We start from the raw sequence: 22,707 nt of genomic DNA on the forward strand, positions 1-22,707 counted from the left end.
TGGACTGCAAAAGAGCATTGGCCTTCTATATGGAGCGGACACAGCCCAACAGACAGTCTGCCCAATTGTTTGTTTCTTTTGATCCCAACAGGAGGGGAGTGGCTTTGGGGAAACGCACCATTTCAAATTGGCTAGCAGATTGCATTTCCTTCACTTACGCCCAGGCTGGGCTGGCTCTTGAGGGTCATGTCACGGCTCATAGTGTTAGAGCCATGGCAGCGTCAGTGGCCCACTTGAAGTCAGCCACTATTGAAGAGATTTGCAAGGCTGCGACATGGTCATCTGTCCACACATTCACATCTCATTACTGCCTGCAGCAGGATACCCGACGCGACAGTCGGTTCGGGCAGTCAGTGCTTCAGAATCTGTTCGGGGTTTAGAATCCAACTCCACCCCCCTAGGCCCATGTTTGTTCTGTTCCAGGCTGCACTCTCAGTTAGTTGGATAAGTTGTTAGGTCAATCTCAGTTATGTCCTCGCCGTTGCGAGGCCCAATTGACCGTGTTTGTTGTTTTGAGTGAGCCTGGGGGCTAGGGATACCCTATCAGTGAGAACAAGCAGCCTGCTTGTCGTTGGAGAAAGCGAATGCTACATACCTGTAGAAGGTATTCTCCGAGGATAGCAGGCTGATTGTTCTCACATACCCGCCCGCCTCCCCTTTGGAGTTGTGTCTTCCCTTGTCTTTGTCTTGCTACATATGGGACTGACGAACACGAGCCGATTCGGGCGGGAAGACGGCCGCGCATGCGCGGTGCGCATCGGTGCGCGAGGGCTAGCAAAGGCCTTTGCTTGTTAAGTTTCCGATTGGAGGGGGCTGCCGTGGACGTCACCCATCAGTGAGAACAATCAGCCTGCTGTCCTCGGAGAATACCTTCTATACAGGTATGTAGCATTCGCTATGTGGAAGCTCAAACGATTAAAACCTTTCTTCCCAAGAGCAACTGTTCGATACCTAATACAATCAATGGTCCTAAGCCATGCAGATTGTTGCAACGGAATCTATGTGGGCTGCAAAGAACAAATCATTAAAAAAACTCCAGACCGCCGAAAATAACAGCAGCCAGGCTGATATTCAGCAAAACACGCTTCGAAAGTGCCAAACCCCTCCGAGAAAAGTTGCATTGACTCCCAGTCAAAGAACGGATCATCTTCAAAATTTATTTATTTGTCGCATTTGTATCCCACATTTCCCCACCTATTTGCAGGATCAATGTGGCTTACATAATACTGTAAAGGCATTCGCCAAGTCCGGTAGAGAAACAAATTCAAGGTGATATAGTTGAATATAGGTACATGTGTTTCAGGTACAATGGGGATAGAGGAGAGGAAGGTTAAATAGTGTCCATTACAATGGGGATCGAGGAGAGGAAGGTTGTGTAGGTTAACGTAAATGCTGGTTGCACCTTAGTCCACAAAATCATGTACGGTGTAGTCCCAGGATACATAACAGACCTTATAGACTTGCCAATAAGAAACAAAGTCAGATCGTCAAGATCCTACCTAAACCTACAGTACCCAAATTGCAAAGGACTAAAATACAAAACAACGTACGCAGCCGGCTTCTCCTACATAAGCGTACAACTATGGAATGGGCACCCAAAAGCTGTGAAAACAATCCACGACCACTTGAACTTCAGGAAATCACTAAAAACGAACCTCTTCAAAAAAGGCCTACCCCAACGACCCCCCTACCAACACAGGATAACTATGATCGAACACGACATCACGCAATCTTCATCCGTTCCGACCCTCCACATACACCTCATATGATCACTATACAACTTTGTATTTGTTATCCACCAACTGCGCAAACGCCTAAGCCACATTGAGCCTGCAAATAGGTGGGAAAATGTGGGGTAGAAATGCAACAAATAGTGAAAAAGGTTGTTTATATTTAAAAAAAATAATAATAATGAAACTGTTTTTCCCTCTTTTTCTGCCTCTGAGGTAACCCTTTTTTAATTCCTGTCACTAGTAAGGTTGTTTAAAAAAAAACAAACAAACTTTGTTTTTCCTTCTTTTTCTTCCTGTTACCTGATTTATTTTCCCGCCTTTGGCAGTGTATTCTAGGGGGCCGCTTGCGATGTTTCTTTGAGTTTTGCTGGCCGGCATCTGATTCTGATCTTGGACCCTTCTGAGCTGGTACCAGGTGCTTTGCTTTTTTTTTTTTTTGTGGGACACTGCTCGTGTCTGGATCACAAAACTCAGTTGTTTTTTTCCTCTTCATGATCCTAGATGGCGGCTGGTTCAGAGGGCGGCCCCGTTGCTGAAACTTTGTGGTTCGGAGGTCTTAGTCTGCCATTTCCAAAGTAGGGAAGTCTCTCACTGGCTACCTTTGGCTGCAGGCTCAGTCTTTTTAGTCCAGGGCTATTTTTCATTCCTGTTAGCCTTATGCGGCTGTTGGTCAGTTCTTTTCCAGACAGTCTGATCTCTGCTGCTTCTGGCTTCTTGCTTGAGACACTTCTGCTATTTGATTCTTGTTTTGGCAGCAGTTTTTCCTCCCTTCCTTAGGGAGGTTCTGATTCTTTCGGCCCCGTGGATCCCTCCTGTCTGCTCTGGTTTGTCTGCAGGGTACTTTCCTTCTGGCGGGGGTCCGAGTTGCCCTTGATGTGCAACTGCTAGCTCAAATCCTTCTTCTGAGTATCCTCGGGAGCACCATTCTTGCCAGTCTTGCTTGGACTCAGTTCAGTGTCTCTTTACGGGAATGTGATTTTTAGAACTAGTTTGCCACAGCTCTGCCTTGATTCCCTTGCTTTCAGGCGGGAGTTTTAGCCTGGCACAGGCAGTTTTTGCCTTTTCTAGTTTCAGGTGCCTCTCTCCTGGCACATTTGGCTCTCCTTCCTTTTTCTGTAAGGGACGCAGTTCTTTCCTGCTGAGCAGATCTATTGCTGTGCATCTGGATTATCGCCTCTTAGCTGTGCGCTTTTCTCTACTTTTCTGCAGGGAAGTGGATCTGTTCTAGGTCTTGAGTTTGAGTCTCCCTTAGCTGGTTTTTCCTCAGTTTGGTGTTAGTGGCCAGCTTCTTTTGTGTTCCTGGCCTGGGAAGAGTTGTTTCTTCCTCACTGCCTTACGGCTGCATTTTGCTCCCTATGGTCTGAGGATTCCATCTCCGTGATGGTTACCTTCCTATTGGCAGGAGTTCTTTCTCTACGTTGACTGCTGCTCCATATCGGTTGCCTAGGAGGGCAGTTATTGTGGCTCAGAGACCACTTCATGGCCGAGAGTGTCTCTTGGGGCATGGGGCTTTCTCTTCTTGTAGTTTTAGTCCCTCTGGGCCATGGGAGTGCAGCGCCAGGTCTGCATTTCCACAAGTTGTGCTTCTTTCCTGTTGGCCTCCTGGCAGCACCTTCTTCTCTGGCTGTTACCCGGGACTGCATCGTAACATGTTGAGCACAGGTTCGTTATTCCATGCAGTTTCTCCGTTCCGTGTTGGGCACGGCTCCATCGCTGAGTTCTGGGTACAGTTCCAGGTTGGCTTTAGCTCCATCGCTGTATGTTGAGTGAAGTTCCTTCGCTGCTTATTCTGCAACCTTTTATCTCTGCATGTTGAACGCAGCTCCATTCTCTCATCTTGCGTGTAGTTCTTTCTCTGCAGGTCTCAGCGTGGAACACAGTCCTGTGTCTGCGTGTAGGATGCAGCTCCTTATCTGCCTGTGGAACGCAGCTCCTTGTCTGTGTGTGGCATGCAGCTCTCTCTCTGCGTATGGAACGCAGCTCCCTGTCTGTGTGTGGCATGCAGCTCTCTCTCTGCGTATGGAACGCAGCTCCCTGTCTGTGTGTGGCATGCAGCTCTCTCTCTGCGTATGGAACGCAGCTCCCTTTCTGTGTGTGGCATGCAGATCTCTCTCTCTGCGTATGGAACGCAGCTCCCTTTCTGTGTGTGGCATGCAGATCTCTCTCTCTGCGTATGGAACGCAGCTCCCTTTCTGTGTGTGGCATGCAGCTCTCTCTCTCTGCGTATGGAACGCAGCTCCCTGTCTGCGTGCAGAGTGCAGTTCCACCACCTGTTCAGTGTAGCTCCATCTCTGTATGTTTAGCACAACTCTTCTCTGCAAATTGAGTGCAGTGGAGCACAGCTCTGTGACTGCAGGTTGCTACACAGTTTCTTGTCTGCGTAGGAAGCATAGCTCCTTGTCGGCGTGTGGAGCGCTGCTCCTTGCTTGCATCCGGAGCGCAGCTCCTTGTTTGCTTGTGGAAAGGAGCTCCTTGTCTGCCTTATATACACAGTTCCATTGCTGCTTCAGTTCTGCAGGTACCTCTAACATCCAGCTCTTTCAGTGGGGCACTGCTCATCTGTCTGTTACTCTGCTTGTTCAGTGCATTTCTATGTTTGCCAGAGGCGTGCAACTCTTTCTCTGCCCGTGGTATTTGGCTCAGTTTGGGTGCAGATCTATTTGTTCTCGTTGAGCACTGATCCTACTTTGCCTGATGAGTGCAGCTTCTTTTCTGTCCCTTGAGCACAGTTCAGTCTCTGACTGTGGAGCATATTTTCACCTTTGGCTGTTGGGCACTGTTTCACCTTGTCGGTCAACCCCAGTTTTTTTCTGCTGGTTCGATACAGTAACTTCTCAGCAGCTGTGGCATACCGCAGTTTAGACTTCTAGACAAGGCAGTCTTTTCTCCTGTTAGCTACCATTCCTGTGGCACCTTTTCTTGCTGTAGCCTCTTGGTGGCTGGTGAGAAGCTTCTCCATTGCTTGAGTTTGAATTAGTCTGTGCACCTTTTGTGACCTCTTGGCACCTTGGGGGTCTTTTCTCCACAGTGTGGCTCTCAACTCTCTTTTTGTCTCCTTTCGTTCTCTTGGCTCTGTTCTTTCATCCCTAAGTCCAGAGCGAGCTGGTTGAGTACTCTTTCTACGATTGTATCCTGGCATGCTGCTGCCCTTTTCTTCATGGTTCTCCTGGAGAGACTAGCGTTCCAGTTAGTTGGTTCTCTCGACTCTGGAGACTCTTCTTGTTCTGTGGAGTTTGATTCTCTCACTAGGCGCGAGTCTGGGTTGTTCTTGGGCCTTGCTTCCTTTCTTCTATGAAGTGTGGCACACTGTTTGGGGTTGCGTACTCCCAGTACTTGTTAGGGTCGCTTCATCCGACCATCTTGCACTGAAGGCAGACCGGCAGGTTTGGGAGTTAGTCTTTGTCCTGCCAGGGTTTGGAGAAGTGGTTCCTGGTCTAGGAGAGACAGTTCTTCTCCTTGTTGCTTGGATACGACTGTTGCCTTCCTTCCAAGGGGGGGGGGGTCCTTTGGCATGAGTATCTTTTGCTGCTTCTTTTACTGCTCTCTGGACAGTGGTATGTAATTATTCTTTTACGTCCTACGGCTTCAGTTCCTTTTCTAGTGTCTAACTCTGTTCCATTTTGGTAGCCTGGTGGTTCGGATATTCGAATCCTTTTCTGCTGATCAGTTTTTGCTGTGTGTATAGCTTTGTTGATTTTTTCAACCTTCTGCATTCTTCTTTTCTCCCCCCACTATTTGGGAAACTGCTTTGCTACATCCCATTAGTCTGGACTGATCTGGTATAGATGACAAGGAAGGAAAAATTATGTTCTTACCTGATAATTTTCCTTTAATCATACCAGACCAGTTCAGATGCCCTCCCTGGCTAAAGTCTGTCAGAGTGTTGTTTCCTTTAGGTATCCCTGGCTGTTTCACGATGCTTCAATATGGTGGGATGTCCTACAGCACTGCCTACTTCATCTTCTCAATTCAGTCTCCTGCCACTTGTTATTGTGCCAGCTCTGTATGACTCCTGTTCCTCAGGATCACAGAGTTTTTTCCCTGGATTCAGGGGTAGATCTCTATGTGCTTGGGTAAGCTCAGTATGGACCATTCCCTCCTGCTTACTATACTGTGAGGGGAGGTTGCAGTTGCCTTTGGCCAAACAGGAACAGTGAGGTTCTGCATATTGGCACCAAGAGTTTGCCTGTTTGGTATTAACTGTGTTTTCTTCTAGACTTCAGAGCACCTTAAGGGGCGGTTTAGTTGGAACTATTTTCTCTGTCTCCTTCCGCTGTTAGATGGACACAACCCATTAGTCTGTACTGGTCTGGTATGATTAAAGGAAAGAAAATTATCAGGTAAGAACATAATTTTTCCTTCTCAAAGGACAAGCAGGCTGCTTGTTCTCACAAGTGGGTTGACGTTCACGTCGGCCCAGGAATCGGCATTATGCAAGCAAAATATTTAAAACGTTTTGCCAGAGTCTTCTGGCGCGCATGCGCAGACCAATTTCCTGCCCGTCGTGCAAACACGTTCCTCAGTTTTCTCCACGTTGAAGTGTGGTAGAGTTGTTTGTTTATTTTTTCTGTGCTCCTCTCAGGCCCAGGAAGAGTCTTCGTTTGTTTTGTGGCTTTTGCCTTATTTTCTTTTCAACAATTCTACAGTTTAAAAAAAAAAACAAAAAAAAAACTTCCCGTAGTTTCTTTATTTTGCTCCTTTTATAGTTTCCTTTTTGTTTTCGACGCCACGCGGTCGGGTGTTCCCTTCTTTTTGTGCCCTTTTTTTCTTCTAACAGGCATAATCGCGTCTTTTGATTTCGCCGAAGCCGTTTTTCCTTCCATGTCATCGAAGACATCCAGCAGCTTCAAACGTTGTACTCGTGCAACCAGACCATCTCAGGTACCGATACCCACTTCTGGTGTATCCAGTGCCTTGTACTCTGTGTCTTTGTATGAAGAAAATGGACCCAAGCATCTCGAGAGCCCAACGAGAAAAGCTTTTTGGGGCTTGGTCCAGTCCCTTCGACATTGGTACCAAGGTTGGCGTCGTTGACATTGACTTTGAGGGAAGCATCGACGTCGGGAACAGAGGTGTAATGGCTGCTGAAAGACCTATTTGTGCTGGGAGCAGTGAGGCATCGAGTGGGTCTCCACCTGCCTCGAGGCCTCCTGTTATGCAGGCCTCCCGGAACCGACCTTCGTTGGACCCGGCCCCGAGGAGACTGAGGATTCCACATCCTTCTCATCGGTACCAAGGAGTCTTGATGATGGGCGTTAAGCGAAGGCGAAGAAGCACCGTCATCGTTCTCCTTCGACACACGGTGCCGGGAGCTCCGGGGCGTCGGCGCCGGGAGGACTGCTCCCCCTCTAATCAGGAGGTGCCGATGCGTTGGTCTTCTAGTAGCCCGGTACCTGCTCCCGAGCCTCGATGTATTCTGACACCGCCTGCTCCTCCAGCCCCGCAGCCTTCTCCGATGGCGGCTCTCTACAAGCGCATCCGGGCCTTGTTTCCAGAACTTCTGGAGGAACTGCTACATCAGTCAGCTTCGGTGTCAGGGCTGCATGCGCCTTCCGCACAGTCTGCTGCAGCGGTGTCTGGCCCTTCTCCTGTGATGAGGTCTCCAGCCCCGGTGCTGCCTACGGCGTCGGCTGCCAACCAGGTCAACTCCCTTTCGACGTCGGTGAAGGAAGCTTCGCCGCAGTCCGAGCGGGAGGGCCTCTCGACACCTCCATCGAGGACATTGTTCCTCGGCATCAAGGCTGGCTCAGTCTCTGAGTACCTTAAGAGAGGTCTTATCTGATGCTGAACAGGAGCGTTCATGGGAGTCAGAGGAAGATCCCAAGTACTTTTCTTCTGATGAGTCCTATGGGATTCCCTCTGATCCTTCCCCTCCACCAGAGAGGAGACTATCTCCACGGGAGAGTCTGTCCTTTCATCTTTTGTTCAGGAGATGACTACGGCTATTCCCTTCCCTGTGGAGGTTGAGGATGAGCCTAGGGCTTAGATGCTCGCAGTCCTGGACTATTCTTCTCCACCTAAAGATGATACTTTGAAACCCTTTTTCTCAGTGTGCTGCTGCAGCATAGAAAGCAAATAGAATGTAAGGTGTTATTAGGAAAGGAATGGAAAATAAAAACGAGGATGTTATAATACCTTTGTATTTCTCTATGGTGTGACCACACCTTGAATTCTGTGGTTGATTCTGGTCACCGCATCTCAAAAAGATATAGTCGAATTAGGAAAGGTACAGAGGAGGGTGATGAAAACGATAGGGAAAAGGCTGAAATGGCTTGGGCTCTTCAGCTTGGAAAAATATATGACGGCTGAGGGAAGATATGATAGTTATATAAAATACGGAGAGGAATGGGTAGACATGAATCGCTTGTTTAGTCTTTCCAAAAAACTAGGACTAGGGATATGCAATATGCTACAAGTAAATTTAAGGCTAATCAGAGAAAATATTTCTTCACTCAGTGTGTAATTAAACGCTGTAATTCGTTGTCAGAACAAAAAAAGTTTTGATGGTTCCTAAAAGAAAAGTCCATAAGGCATTATTAAAATGGACTCGGGGAAAGTCCAATGTTTATTTCTGGGATAAGCAGCATAAAATGTACTGTTTTGGGATCTTGCCCAGGTACTTGTGACCTGGATTGGCCACTGTTGGAAGCAGGTTACTGGGCTTGATGGACCTTCGGTGTGTCCCAGTATGGCAACACTTAAGTACTTATGTGAAGCCTCCACCAGTGTCATGGGTCCCCAACATTGTTCTCACCCATCTGATGAAAGCTCTTTTTGAGCCACTGGATTACTGGTGTGTGACGTAACTACTACTAATCATTTCTATAGCTCTACTAGATGTACGCAGCGATGTACACTTTAAATGCAGGTACTTTCTCGGTCCCTGAATGGCTTTAAGTTTCTGTATGTGGGGCAGTGGAGGGTTAAATGATTTGCCCAAGGTCACAAGGAGCTGCAGTGGGAATCAAAGCCAGGTAGCCAGGATCATAGCCCGCTGCACTAACCGTTATGCCACTCCTCAGTTGACCTGGAAGATCATTTTCTTGGTGACTGTTGCTTCAGCTCGTAGGCTTCAGGCCTTAGTAATAGATGCACCTTATACTAAGTTTCATTGCAACATTGTTGCATGTCAGTTATGTCTTTGGGAATAGCTTTGTCTCTCTCCCCACCCCCCTACCACCTAATAAAACTTTTTCCATGGGTTGCAGAGCATGGTATGCTGAATGGGGAGAAAAATAGTAAATGCATTTAATTTTGATACACCAAATCAGTATGTGAAAATATTCAAAGGGGCTTAGACGATGATAAGTTGATATACATTATTTCTTCAATAGGTTTTGAAAACCTCCTTAATCTGAAATTGCTTTTTTTAGATATTTGAAAACCTATTTAAACTGCTTTTTCATTATAACTTTTTTTCTGGGAATCCCTGTTTTTATCTTGCTTAAAGAAACTTTCCTTTGTTGAGCAGCTAATTTTTTTTGTTGTTGTGTAAACATATGGGCTCTGCAACTAACTTTTACACTTTAAAGTATACCCTTTTATGTACAGTTTATTGGAAAATTCACTTGGCTCTTTTTTCTTCACAGAGGGGGTGGTGGATGGAGAGGTGCCCAAGACAGAGATCAGTTTTCCAGGTATATAAAGACATGTAGATATGTGAAATGGCTGTCTGTAGACTGGCTCTGACTAAATCAGTTGCGTGGAGAAATACTGAAAAATATGTACTTATGGTCAAGATAGGAAATGTCTTGGGCATTTGCCCCCAGATCCTGAAGATGAATTTCTGGTGTTGGATAGAAATAAGGAACAAGGAGCTAAGTTAGTCTTAGTAAAAGTGAGGCTATTTTACATTTTTAAAGGAATTTATTTTCCTCTGGTTAATTAATAAATGACTGGCATACAACACTTATTTCTATATCTAGCCCATTGTATCAGAAATGCCCAGGGCACGTTGTAAGGCTTAGAGCAATACCCAACAGTAGCAATATAAATAAGAGTACATCTGAAACTTAGCAGGTGCTAAATTCTATGAAAACAGCAATCCAACAGGGAGTAAACTTTAGGTGTATTAAACTGCATAAAATTATTCAAAGGACACAAAACCAGTGATGTATTTGCTGCAGCAGTGGAAAAGGCACAAACTCTTGAGAATGTAAAGGTCCCTAACAAAGGGAGCACAATGAAGCTCTCTTATTAATGTAAGGGCAAACAGGTTGTGTTTTGGGGGGGGGGGGGGCTTTCATAGAGGAAGAGCCAGAGGAGGACTGACCAGGCAACTGGGCAGTGCCCAATGACCCAGAGCAGTTGGGGGCCCAGTACCTCATCCCCACATGACACATCTTTCTTCTCCATCTCCAAGTCTAGCACCCCCCCCCCCCTCACCCCCTTTCCTGCATCTCTCCTGTCTGTGAACACACCCACACACACAGTGTCCTGGCATAGGCTGTTTGCCATTGACTGGAACCTTCCCTATGCCATGACCTGCCCCTTTCTAATGTAACTAAGTGAGGTCCAAAACAAGTCCAAGGAGTCCCAAGGTGATGATGAAACACTTCTGTTTGTTAAAGTTATAAACAATGACAAGGCCAGTGTTTGTAGCTTAAGAAGCACAACGACTTGTCATTGTTAACTTTAATAAATAGAAGTGTTTTATCGCCTTGGGACTCCTTGGATTGTTTTGGGCTTTTTTTTTTTTTTTTTTACGAGTATCTGTCTTCCATCATTTGTGTAGGTCATGTCTTCCCTGTGCATCTCAGAGGCTGTAATTGAGTAGTCACTTCCTGCTTGCCATTGCCATTGTTGCATGAGACTGCTTCAGTTTTTTTTTTCTGTAGTCAGACACTTCACTGAAGTCCTCCGGTCCTGTTTTTAATTTTCTACCTGGTTTTAAACTTTCCAGTCCTGTCACTTTTGTGTAGTTCCTGATGTTCTAGTAGCTCCTTAGCCTAGGTTATTTGGCTAGGTAATTTTTTTTTTTTTTTGGCACTGCCCAGTCAGGCCTCCTTTAGAGTGTCTCGACACCCCCATTGAGAGAATTTCAATCAAGTTGTTTGATTCCACTTTGGTTGTTTTTGGCGACCTCTCAGAAAAATACTTGTAGTGGCTTTAAGAAGTGCACCCATAATAGATACACACAAATTGTGTTTGCAGTACTCAGTACTCAACCCTAAGCCATTTTACACATTATATTCACAAATGTCAGAGATTCTCTTGGTATACAGAAATAACGTGAAACCATTTTTGTCTCTTCTCGGTCCATAAACATCAGAGTTTTCTGTCTCTATGGGTCCAGGAAGCTGCATTGGATGCTCAGGATGCATCCGTAACAAAACACATTGATCACCCTCAACGTTCTCCAACTTCTGCCCAAACAGGAAGGATTTGTCCTCCCATGATACCAAATACCAGGCAAAGATCAGAGTGCATTGACATTGCGCCTCTTAAGTTGAGGTTAACACGGCACAGAGATTGCTGGGTGTCCCTGCTGTGAGGACTGCTCAACTCCTTGGTGTTTGTAGCAATAATCTTCCAGGAATCCTAGGCCAAGCCTCCAAGTCCAAAGTGACTAAGTAGGATGTGACTACTTTTACCATATTCCAGCACCTTTGGCATTGGCATCCTTCAAGAATCAACTGGAGATACTGAAGTGATGTTGGGGCTTGACATTGATGTCTGTGTAGTTGTAGATCTAGCTGGTCCTCAAGACCGGCACCCTACCTGGAGGAGAGAGACAAACATTGAGGCTTTGAAGAGTTTTGATTGTCTGCTGTTCTGTTGTCTATCTGTATTGTATTGGGGGAGGCAGCTTCACCAGAGCATCACTATCTTGACACTTGAGGTGCATTTGCACAGATGAACCAAGATGGAGACAGGCAGGGTCTGAAGATCTCTTGGGATTCTGAGTAACTTGAGGGGATTGATTGATTTTGTTGACAGATCCATCCTTGCTACATAAAAGGAGAAAGTCCCTTAGTTGAGAAACTGCCCATCATTGGCTATCAGTGAAATGACAAACTTTTATTTGTTAGAGACTAAGGAGCAACCCAGGGCAGAGACATTGGATATCATCCAGTTCATGATCTATCCAAGGAAGCTGTGATGGTTACTGTTCAGAATGCTCACAGGTGTGCAGAAAAGATTGTGAGAGATTGCCTCCTTTTCTGTTCAGCCTATAAACAAGGATGATCGTGTATAGAATTCAGAAGACTTGGATTCAAGAACCAACAGTTTCTTCTTCATTCAACTGTGATCATATCCGCTCTTAAAAGGACCAAGAGCACTGAGTCTCATCTAGGGAGAGGCACTCAGATTTTGGAATCTTTTGGGAGGCATCTTTTTTCCAGAGCACAATACTTAGCTCCCAAACAGCCTCTTATCAGCTGTTCTTGGGCATGTATATTGTGCACTAGAGTGCAGAGACTCTCCCTAAAGAGAAGGCCATATGGGACTTCCGGTGGAGGCATGAAGCAGTGAGGACGTGAAGACGGACTGCTCCGAGGCGCCAGAAGGAATCTGCACTCGTACCACCCCAAATCAGCTTAACCCATAAACCGGAGCAAGCGGGGAAGATCCGCAATAACGTTGACAGCCGGCAGGAATCGAGGCGGAGTGGATGGCGCAAAATTACATCGCCAAGACACGAAAGGGAAAACCCGCACCGCGGATAACAAAATGGCGGACAGGGCCGCAACGGCATCGCCAACGTCCAGCTCGTTGTGGGCAGCGGAAATCACCAAAGAGGTGAATACGGCATTCGAACAAGCGGTGGGCGTAAAATTGCAGCTCATCCTGGAGAACTAGAGGGGCTGACGGAGAGGCACATACAGCTGTTCACAGAGCTACAAACGGTGCAGCGGCGTGTGGGGCAGGCAGAGGACGACATAGCAAAGGTCTCGGAAGAGCAGCCACGAATCAAGGCGCGCCTCGTGGAGGCGAAGCTTGAGGACCTCGATAATCGCTCGAGGAGGAACAATCTGAGGTTAGTGGGCTCCCATAAATCCTACCTAGAGGTCCTTATGCACTTTTCTGGAGAAATGGCTGCCGGAAACCCTCAGGAACGTGGAGCTGGGGTTGCAGCTGAAAGTTGAAAGAGCACATAGATTGGGCCAGAGAGGGAGGATGCAGGCCGCCCCCGAGTGGTAATATTTAAGATATTAAACTATGCCCACAAAATGCTTATCCTTCAGGAGCTCCGCAATGGAAAGTAACTGGATTACAAGGGGAAAACGATTCTTTGTTTCCAGGACTATTCCACAACAGTGTCGGCCGCATGAAAACGTTTGCCCTCTTGTGTACTAAGCTATTCGGGCTCAAGTATAGATTCAGCCTCTTGTACTTGGCTAAACTCAAACTGATGGAAAATGGACAAGCAGTTTATTTTGAGAAAGTGGACGAGGCAGCGTCTTGTGTTGAGCGAATGATAGCAATGGGACATGAAGGCTGAGGAACCGAAGGAGTCAAGTAAAGAAGAGGCAAGCATATTTGAGAGCTGCTAGAGGACAATGAGACCATAACACAGAGATATTGATCTACAGTTAATGGAGCCAGCATTCTTTATCATTACAGAGAAAGGAGAGTTGGCAGCCTGCAAGGTTTAGAAGTTGAAGTTTCAAAGTTGGTAATTTTCGTTGTTTGGGGTCTGAGACATGGAAATACTGGGGCCGTTGCCTACCAAACAAAAACTAGCACAGAGTGTGGACGCGTATGTCTGTTGGTCCGAGGAGATCAGAGTGTGACCAAGGCAGACATGAACAGTATAGACATATTTGTTGGACTTGTCTAAGAAACAAGAGGTTGGGTGAGCAAAGGTTCTAGTGATGGGTTTTTTGAAGGGTGGGGATAGACATAAATCTAAGAGGCACCTCAGCCTTGGAAACAGGAAGTTAGCCACTGGGCAAAAGATGGCAGGAAGTGGGGGTAGAAGGAGGGGTGGATAAGGGGGGAGGGGGATGGACGGGGGTAGGGTGGTGGGGGGGGAGTGGAGGGGGGAATTCCTGTATGCATGGGGTCGAAAGAGAGGAATTTGGGGGAGGACCTAGGGGCGACCCAAAGGAGAGTGAAGGAAGAACCATTAGGGACTGAGAGGTGGAGGCTGGGACACTCTCTGTACATAAGCAAAAAGAGTGTAAAAAAAGTGTTGCAAATAAGACACAGAACAGAGAGAGGTGTGACATGACAACAGTGCAGTGTATAACATGGCATGTGGGGGGCATTCACTCTCCGACTAAGAGACAAAAAAATCTTAAAAATGTTGAATGATAAAAAAAGTGTCATTGCATTTTTGCAGGAAACGCATCTCACAAGGGAAGAACATGAGAAGTTGAAAAACATGGTGGGTGGGAGAATTATATGATGCACCAGCAGTGGGGAAAAAAGGGAGGAGTGGTGATCTTGATAAGAAAAACCTAAATGTAGAAGTCAAGAAGGTGGTAGCTGACAGAGGGGGGAGGTATGCCCTGGCCTCAGTGGTTGTGGAGAGACAGCCACTCCTGCTATGTACCTATATGCCCCCAATTCCTACGATAAGTTTGTTAATCAAATCACACACAAAATTTGTACATTAGGTGATATACCACTGGTGATGGGAGGAGATCTGAATGATGTGCTAGGAACCGGCATGGGATAGGTCGCAGCCCACGGGAAGATCTGGCTAGAAGGGAGAGAGGTAACACTAGGATTTATGACATGTTAGAGCTGGTCGATGTGTGGAGAATATTACATCCGACAAAGAGATTACACACATCTTTGTAGAGCCCACCAAACAATGTCTAGAATTGATTATATATGGATCTCAAGAGAGTTACTTACAAAGGTGGAGGAGGCACAGATAGGCCCCATAGCGATTTCTGATCACGCTTGGGTGAGAGTACAGATTAGAGTAGGAGAGGGGAGACCTCAGTTGGGAGCATGGCGTTTTCCTGCCTACCTCTATCGAGATGCCCAATTCTTCTCTTACCTGGTGGAGAAGTGGAAGGATTATAACAGTAATAACGAGCAGCATAGGACAGACCCAATGCTCTTTTGGGAGACGGCGAAAGCCGTACTTAAGGGAGATGTAATATCTTATCTGGCTTTTAAAAAACGGGCCAGAAATAAGGAGGTGACGAGGTTAGAGAGACAGGTAGTGGCATTACGGAAGAAGTATGGGATACAGCATGAAGGGGGAATTAAAAGACAATTGGAGACACAGCAGTCTCTAAATGAACTATTGCAAGAGAAGAACACAAAAAGCGAACATATATTACAAGTATCAGTTATATAGGTTGCTAACAAAAATGGAAAATTTTAGCCCGGATTGCTCATAAGCGGCTTAGTGTCAAAAAAAACACTTACAATGAAGGATAGCACAGGAACACGGGTGACTATGATGAGGGTATAATCAAAATATTGGGGGAGTTTTTTGGGCATTATATGAAAGCAGGAGGATCTAGTGGACCCCAGCTAGACTTACCTCCATAGTGTAGACCTGCCACAGGTCTCAAGAGACGATATAGAGGTGCTAATGCTCCTATTACAGAAGAGGAGGTAGAACTAGTAATTAAATGGAGTAAATTGGGGAAAGCACCAGGGCCGGATGGCCTGAGGAATGAATTTACAAGCTACTAAATAGTGAGATAAGTCCTTTACTGGCTACAGTATTTGACGCTATAACAAAAGGACAGCTGCCCAGACAATCTCAATAGAGCACAAATTAGCGTGCTGCCGAAACCAGTTAAACCAGCTGACAAACCAGACTCGTATAGGCCGATATCGCTGTTGAATGCTGAATTAAAATTTTAGCAAAGATACTGGCAAATCGGTCTAGCAAGGTTTTTACCATCCTTAATAATAGACTCACAAGTGGGATTTACATGTGGGAGGGTAATAGCCAAAAATATGCGAAGGATATGGGTCGCTTTGGAGAAAATAAGACAAGATCGGAGCCCGTCCTTGTTTATAAGCTTCGAACGCCGAAAAGGCGTTCGATAGAGTAGAACTGGAATTATTTATTTACAGTATTAAGGGCCTATGGGATCACAGGTTTCTCCGAGGACAAGCAGGCTGCTTGTTCTCACTGATGGGGTGTACGTCCACGGCAGCCCCTCCAATCGGAAACTTCACTAGCAAAGTCCTTTGCTAGCCCTCGCGCAGGCGCTGGAGCGGCCTTCTTCCCGCCCGAAACCGGCTCGAGCCGGCCAGTCTTCTTTTGTCCGCCTCGGTACGGTCGTATTTTTCGCCGTGTCGAGCCCCGGAGAGTCGACCTCGCGCGTCCAGATTGTGAACGTGTTTTTTCTTCGGAAAAGCTGTTCTTCTACTCGGGAAGTGCTCCGGAAACCCCTCCACCGGGTTCCGTTTCAATCCTCCCCGAGTTCCAGCTTTTGGCCCCGATAAGTTTTCTTTCGTCGTCGGGGTAGGCCTCCTTACCGGCCTCGGTCGAGATTTTCTCCCTCTAAAGTTTTTGGTGCTCTTTTTCCGTCATTTCGGACTTTGATTTCGCCGGCGTGATTTTTCCGCCCATGACATCGAAGCCTTCCAGCGGCTTCAAGAAGTGCACCCAGTGCGCCCGGGTTATCTCGCTCACATGATCGACACTCGTCGTGTCTTCAGTGTCTGGGGGCCGAGCACCGCCCTCAGAACTGTAGTCTGTGTTCCCTGCTTCAAAGGCGGACTCAGGTAGCGAAACTAGCCCAGTGGAACGTTGTTCTCGGGCTCTTCGTCGGCATCGGCACCGGGATCGTCGAGTGCATCGCGTCGTCAGCGTCCAGACCATCTTCCCTCGGCCGCCCTTGCATCGAGTGCATCGAGGGCATCGGGCCTCTGCATCGGCGCCGAGACATCGGATAGCTGCATCGACGCCGGTGGTACCGGGACCTCGTCTGCTGATGTCGTCGGACGGTGGTGCATCGTCAGGAGTGCAGGTGAGGGCTGTCCATTCCCCTGCTGATGGCGGTGAGCCTTCGGGTGGGTCTCCTCCCACCCTGAGGGCTCCTGCGGTACAGCCCCCACGAGACCGACCTTCTTCGCCTCGGCCCCGAGGAAGCGACGGATGGATTCTAACGTCCTCCTCGTCGGTGCCGGGGAGCTCCGGTGACATGCTTCGGAAGAAGTCGAAGAAGCATCGACACCGGTCTCCTCCCCGCGTCGGCACCAGAGCTCTGGGTCGCCGAGGGATTCGGCACCCAGCAGGCATCGGCAACCGAGAGGACCGCTCACCCTCTGTCCAAGAGTGTCGATGTGCTCCACTCTGGACAGCCCGGAACAGCCTCCTCGCCCGGAACAGGTTCTGACGTCGACGCCTGCATCGACCTCACAGCCTTTCTCTGCAGCCGCTCTAAACGAGAGCCTCCGGGCCGTTCTCCCAGAGATTCTGGGAGAGCTGTTGCGCCCTACCCCTCCGGTACCGGCGGTGCTTGCGCCTCCGGTACCGTCGAGCGTGGCGCCGGCTTGGCCCATCGCCCAGGTTGAGGTCCCTGACGTCGGTACCGCGCGTGCGGTGCCGGCAGCGGCCACCTCCCAGGAAGGCTCCCCGACTACGTCGGCGGAGGGAGCTTCGCCGATGCGGGCGAGGGAGTCTACCTCTCGACGCCCCCATCGTGGACGTGGCTCCACTGAGTCGAGCAGGGCGAGGTTGCAGACACAGGTTCGTGAACTTGTGTCTGACACCGAGGGTGAGGCCTCGTGGGAGGAAGAGGAGATCCTAGATATTTCTCTGACGAGGAGTCTGAGGGTCTTCCTTCTGATCCCACTCCCTCTCCTGAAAGACAGCTTTCTCCTCCCGAGAGTCTGTCTTTTGCTTCCTTTGTCCGGGAGATGTCTACGGCCATCCCCTTCCCGGTGGTTGTGGAGGACGAGCCCAGGGCTGAAATGTTTGAGCTCCTGGACTATCCTTCTCCACCTAAGGAAGCGTCCACCGTTCCCTTGCATCATGTCCTAAAAAAGACATTGCTTGCGAACTGGACGAAACCCTTAACTAATCCCCACATTCCCAAGAAGATCGAGTCCCAGTACCGGATCCATGGGGACCCAGAGCTGATGCGCACTCAGTTGCCTCACGACTCTGGAGGTTGTGGATTTGGCCCTAAAGAAGGCTAAGAGTTCTAGGGAACAGGCTTCGGCGCCCCCGGGCAAGGACGCTAGAACCTTAGACCTCCTTTGGGAGGAAGGCCTACCATTCCTCTATGCTCGTGTCCAAGATCCAGTCTTACCAGCTCTACACGAGCATACACATGCGGAACAATGTGCGGCAGTTGGCGGGCTTGGTTGATGCTCTTCCCCCTGAGCAAACCAAGCCTTTTCAGGAGGTGGTCAGGCAGCTGAAGGCGTGCAGAAAAATTCCTGGCCAGAGGAGTTTATGACACTTTTGATGTTGCGTCCAGGGCCGCTGCTCAAGGTGTGGTGATGCGCAGGCTCTCATGGCTGCGTGCCGCCGACCTGGAGAATAGAATCCAGCAGCGGATTGCGGACTCGCCTTGCCGTGCGGACAACATTTTTGGCGAAAAAGTCGAACAGGTGGTAGAGTCTCTCCACCAGCGGGACACCGCATTCGACAAATTCGCCCGCCGGCAGCCTTCAGCTTCTACCTCTACAGGTAGACGATTTTTCGGGGGAAGGAAGACTGTTCCCTACTCTTCTGGCAAGCGTAGGTACAATCCTCCTTCCCGACAGCCTGCGGCCCAGGCTAAGCCCCAGCGCGCTCGCTCTCGTCAGCAGCGTGCGACTCAGCAAGGCCCCGCGGCTCCCCAGCAAAAGCAAGGGGCGAGCTTTTGACTGGCTCCAGCAGAGCATAGCCGACATCCAAGTGTCCGTGCCGGGCGACCTGCCAGTCGGAGGGAGGTTGAAAGCTTTCACCAAAGGTGGCCTCTCATAACCTCCGATCAGTGGGGTTCTGCAAATAGTCCGGCAGGGGTACACCCTCAATTTGACCTCAAAACCTCCAAATTGTCCACCGGGAGCTCAGTCTTACAGCTTCCAACACAAGAGGGTACTTGCAGAGGAACTCTCCGCCCTTCTCAGCGCCAATGCGGTCGAGCCCGTGCCATCCGGGCAGGAAGGGCTGGGATTCTATTCCAGGTACTTCCTTGTGGAAAAGAAAACAGGGGGGATGCGTCCCATCCTAGACCTAAGGGCCCTGAACAAATATCTCGTAAAAGAAAAGTTCCGGATGCTTTCCCTGGGCACCCTTCTCCCCATGATTCAGCAAAACGATTGGCTATGCTCTCTGGACTTGAAGGATGCCTACACACATATCCCGATACTGCCAGCTCACAGACAGTATCTGCGATTTCAGTTGGGCACACGCCACTTCCAGTACTGTGTGCTACCCTTTGGGCTCGCCTCTGCGCCCAGGGTGTTCACAAAGTGCCTAGCTGTGGTAGCAGCGGCACTTCGCAGGCTGGGAGTACACGTGTTCCCATATCTCGACGATTGGCTGGTAAAGAGCACGTCCGAGGCAGGAGCCCTGCAGTCCATGCAGATGACTATTCGCCTTCTGGAGCTACTGGGGTTTGTGATAAATTACCCAAAGTCCCATCTTCTTCCAGTGCAGAACCTCGAATTCATAGGAGCTCTGCTGGATTCTCGGACGGCTCGCGCCTATCTCCCAGAGACGAGAGCCAACAACTTGTTGTCCCTCGTCTCCCGGGTGCGAGCGTCCCAGCAGATCACAGCTCGGCAGATGTTGAGATTGCTGGGCCACATGGCCTCCACAGTTCATGTGACTCCCATGGCCCGCCTTCACATGAGATCTGCTCAATGGACCCTAGCCTCCCAGTGGTATCAGGCCGCTGGGGGTCTAGAGGACGTGATCCACCTGTCCACGAGTTTTCTCGAATCCCTGTATTGGTGGACGATTGGACCAATTTGACTCTGGGACGTCCCCTTCCAAATTCCTCAGCCACAAAAAGTGCTGACCACGGATGCGTCTCTCCTGGGATGGGGAGCTCATGTCGATGGGCTCCACACTCAAGGAAGCTGGTCCCTCCAGGAACGCGATCTACAGATCAATCTTCTGGAGTTACGAGCGATCTGGAACGCTCTGAAGGCTTTCAGAGATCGGCTGTCCCACCAAATTATTCAAATTCAGACAGACAACCAGGTTGCCATGTATTATGTAAACAAGCAGGGGGGCACCGGATCTCGCCCCCTGTGTCAGGAAGCCGTCAGCATGTGGACCTGGGCTCGCCGGAACGGCATGGTGCTCCAAGCCACATATCTGGCAGGCGTAAACAACAGTCTGGCCGACAGGTTGAGCAGGATTATGCAACCTCACGACGTGGTCGCTCAACTCCCGAGTGGTGCGCCAGATCTTCCAAGCGTGGGGCACCCCCTTGGTGGATATCTTCGCATCTCGAGCAAACCACAAAGTCCCTCAGTTCTGTTCCAGGCTTCAGGCCACCGGCAGACTGGCATCGGATGCCTTCCTCCTCGATTGGGGGGAGGGCCTGCTGTATGCTTATCCTCCCATTCCTCTGGTGGGGAAGACTTTGTTTGAAACTCAGCAAGACCGAGGCACAATGATCCTGATTGCTCCTTTTTGGCCGCGTCAGATCTGGTTCCCTCTCTTCTGGAGTTATCCTCCGAAGAACCGTGGAGATTGGAGTGTTTTCCGACCCTCATCACGCAGGACGAAGGGGCTCTTCTGCATCCCAACCTCCGGTCCCTGGCTCTCACGGCCTGGATGTTGAGGGCGTAGACTTTGCCTCTTTGGGTCTGACGGAGGGTGTCTCCCGCATCTTGCTTGCTTCCAGGAAAGACTCCACTAAGAGAAGTTACTTCTTTCATTGGAGGAGGTTTGCCGTCTGGTGTGACAGCAAGGCCCTAGATCCTCGCTCTTGTCCTACACAGACCCTGCTTGAATACCTTCTGCACTTGTCTGAGTCTGGTCTGAAGACCAACTCCGTAAGGGTTCACCTTAGTGCAATCAGTGCATACCATTACCAAGTGGAAGGTAAGCCGATCTCAGGACAGCCTTTAGTTGTTCGCTTCATGAGAGGTTTGCTTTTGTCAAAGCCCCCTGTCAAGCCTCCTACAGTGTCATGGGATCTCAATGTCGTTCTCACCCAGCTGATGAAACCTCCTTTTGAGCCACTGAATTCTTGCCATCCGAAGTACTTGACCTGGAAGGTCATTTTCTTGGTGGCAGTTACTTCGGCTCGTAGAGTCAAGTGAGCTTCAGGCCCTGGTAGCCCAGGCCCCTTACACCAAATTTCATCACAACAGAGTAGTCCTCCGCACTCACCCTAAGTTTCTGCCAAAGGTCGTGTCGGAGTTCCATCTGAACCAGTCAATTGTCTTGCCAACATTCTTTCCCCGTCCTCATTCCTGCCCTGCTGAACGTCAGCTGCACACATTGGACTGCAAGAGAGCATTGGCCTTCTACCTGGAGCGGACACAGCCCACCAGACAGTCCGCCCAATTGTTTGTTTCTTTTGACCCCAATAGGAGGGGAGTGGCTTTGGGGAAACGCACCATATCCAATTGGCTAGCAGATTGCATTTCCTTCACTTACGCCCAGGCGGGGCTGGCTCTTGAGGGTCATGTCACGGCTCATAATGTCAGAGCCATGGCTGCGTCGGTAGCCCACTTGAAGTCAGCCTCCATTGAAGAAATTTGCAAAGCTGCGACGTGGTCATCTGTCCACACATTCACATCTCATTACTGCCTGCAGCAGGATACCCGACGCGACAGTCGGTTCGGGCAGTCAGTTCTTCAGAACCTGTTTGGGCTTTAGGATCCAACTCCACCCCCCGAGGGCCCTGTTTGTTCTGTTCCAGGCTGCACTCTCAGTTAGTTGGTAAATTTTTTAGGTCAATCTCAGTTATGTCCTCGCCGTTGCGAGGCCCAATTGACCAATGTTGTTGTTTTGAGTGAGCCTGGGGGCTAGGGATACCCCATCAGTGAGAACAAGCAGCCTGCTTGTCCTCGGAGAAAGCGAATGCTACATACCTGTAGAAGGTATTCTCCGAGGACAGCAGGCTGATTGTTCTCACCAACCCGCCCGCCTCCCCTTTGGAGTTGTGTCTTCCCTTAAAGTGTATTGTCTTGCTACATACTGGACTGGCCGGCTCGAGCCGGTTTCGGGCGGGAAGACGGCCGCGCGAGGGCTAGCAAAGGACTTTGCTAGTGAAGTTTCCGATTGGAGGGGCTGCCGTGGACGTCACCCCATCAGTGAGAACAATCAGCCTGCTGTCCTCGGAGAATACCTTCTACAGGTATGTAGCATTCGCTTTATATGTGAGGGCAGTTAGAACCTTATACACAGGCCCAGATATATGCCAATAGCTTAAGGTCTGAATGGTTTTCGATAAGGAGAGGCATGAGGCAAGAGTGTCCATTATTACCACTGCTTTTTATCTTGGCGTTGGATCCCCTCCACAGAGAAATTCAACATAATATAGACATTCGGGGAGTTAGGATACGAGACCATAGCTTTAAAACAGCAGCCTTTGCAGATGACCTGTTGGTATTAATCACTGATCCAAAGCAATCTCTACCACACCTTATGGCAAGCTTAGAGGAGTATGAGGACTTCTCAGGATTCCGGTTGAATCTGCTGAAATCAGAAGCCTTAGCAAGTAATATAGAGCTTGAAGGGGAGTGGGGAGATCAGTTCCCTATAAGGTGGGCAAGAGGCTCCTTCCGGTACCTAGGAATACAACTCCCAATGGATACCAGACAAATCTATGACCTGAATATCACTAAGTTGCTCCAAGATACCCAAAAACAATTGTCCCGTTGGTCAGGGCTACCTGTGTCCCTTATAGGACGGATACAACTATTCCGAATGATAGTTTTCCTGCGTTGGCTTTATGCTATGCAGGCCCTGCTGGTATGCTTGGAAAGGCGGGAACTGGCAACACTACGAAGAATGGTAGCAAAGTTTTGTTGGGCTGGAAAAAAACCTAAGCTGAAGTGGCACTATTTAATAGGTAACTGGAGAAGGGGGGGATTAGGAATACAATCAGGCGTGTCTCTTGAGGCATTTGAGGGATTG

At 49.0% G+C, this 22,707-nt stretch overlaps 1 protein-coding gene across 2 annotated transcripts in view; it reads left to right on the forward strand.

Moving 5' to 3' along the window:
* Window positions 1–22,707, forward strand: part of TRA2B (transformer 2 beta homolog) — a 292,195-nt gene that overhangs the window by 225,299 nt on the left and 44,189 nt on the right. For both annotated transcript variants that reach the window (XM_030210189.1, XM_030210190.1), the window contains exon 7: window positions 9,323–9,370. In XM_030210189.1, coding sequence (XP_030066049.1) covers window positions 9,323–9,370 — 48 coding nt within the window. The remainder of the gene's footprint in view (window positions 1–9,322; window positions 9,371–22,707) is intronic.

This window comes from Microcaecilia unicolor, chromosome 7 (assembly GCF_901765095.1).
Source record: "Microcaecilia unicolor chromosome 7, aMicUni1.1, whole genome shotgun sequence".
Taxonomy (NCBI): domain Eukaryota; kingdom Metazoa; phylum Chordata; class Amphibia; order Gymnophiona; family Siphonopidae; genus Microcaecilia; species Microcaecilia unicolor.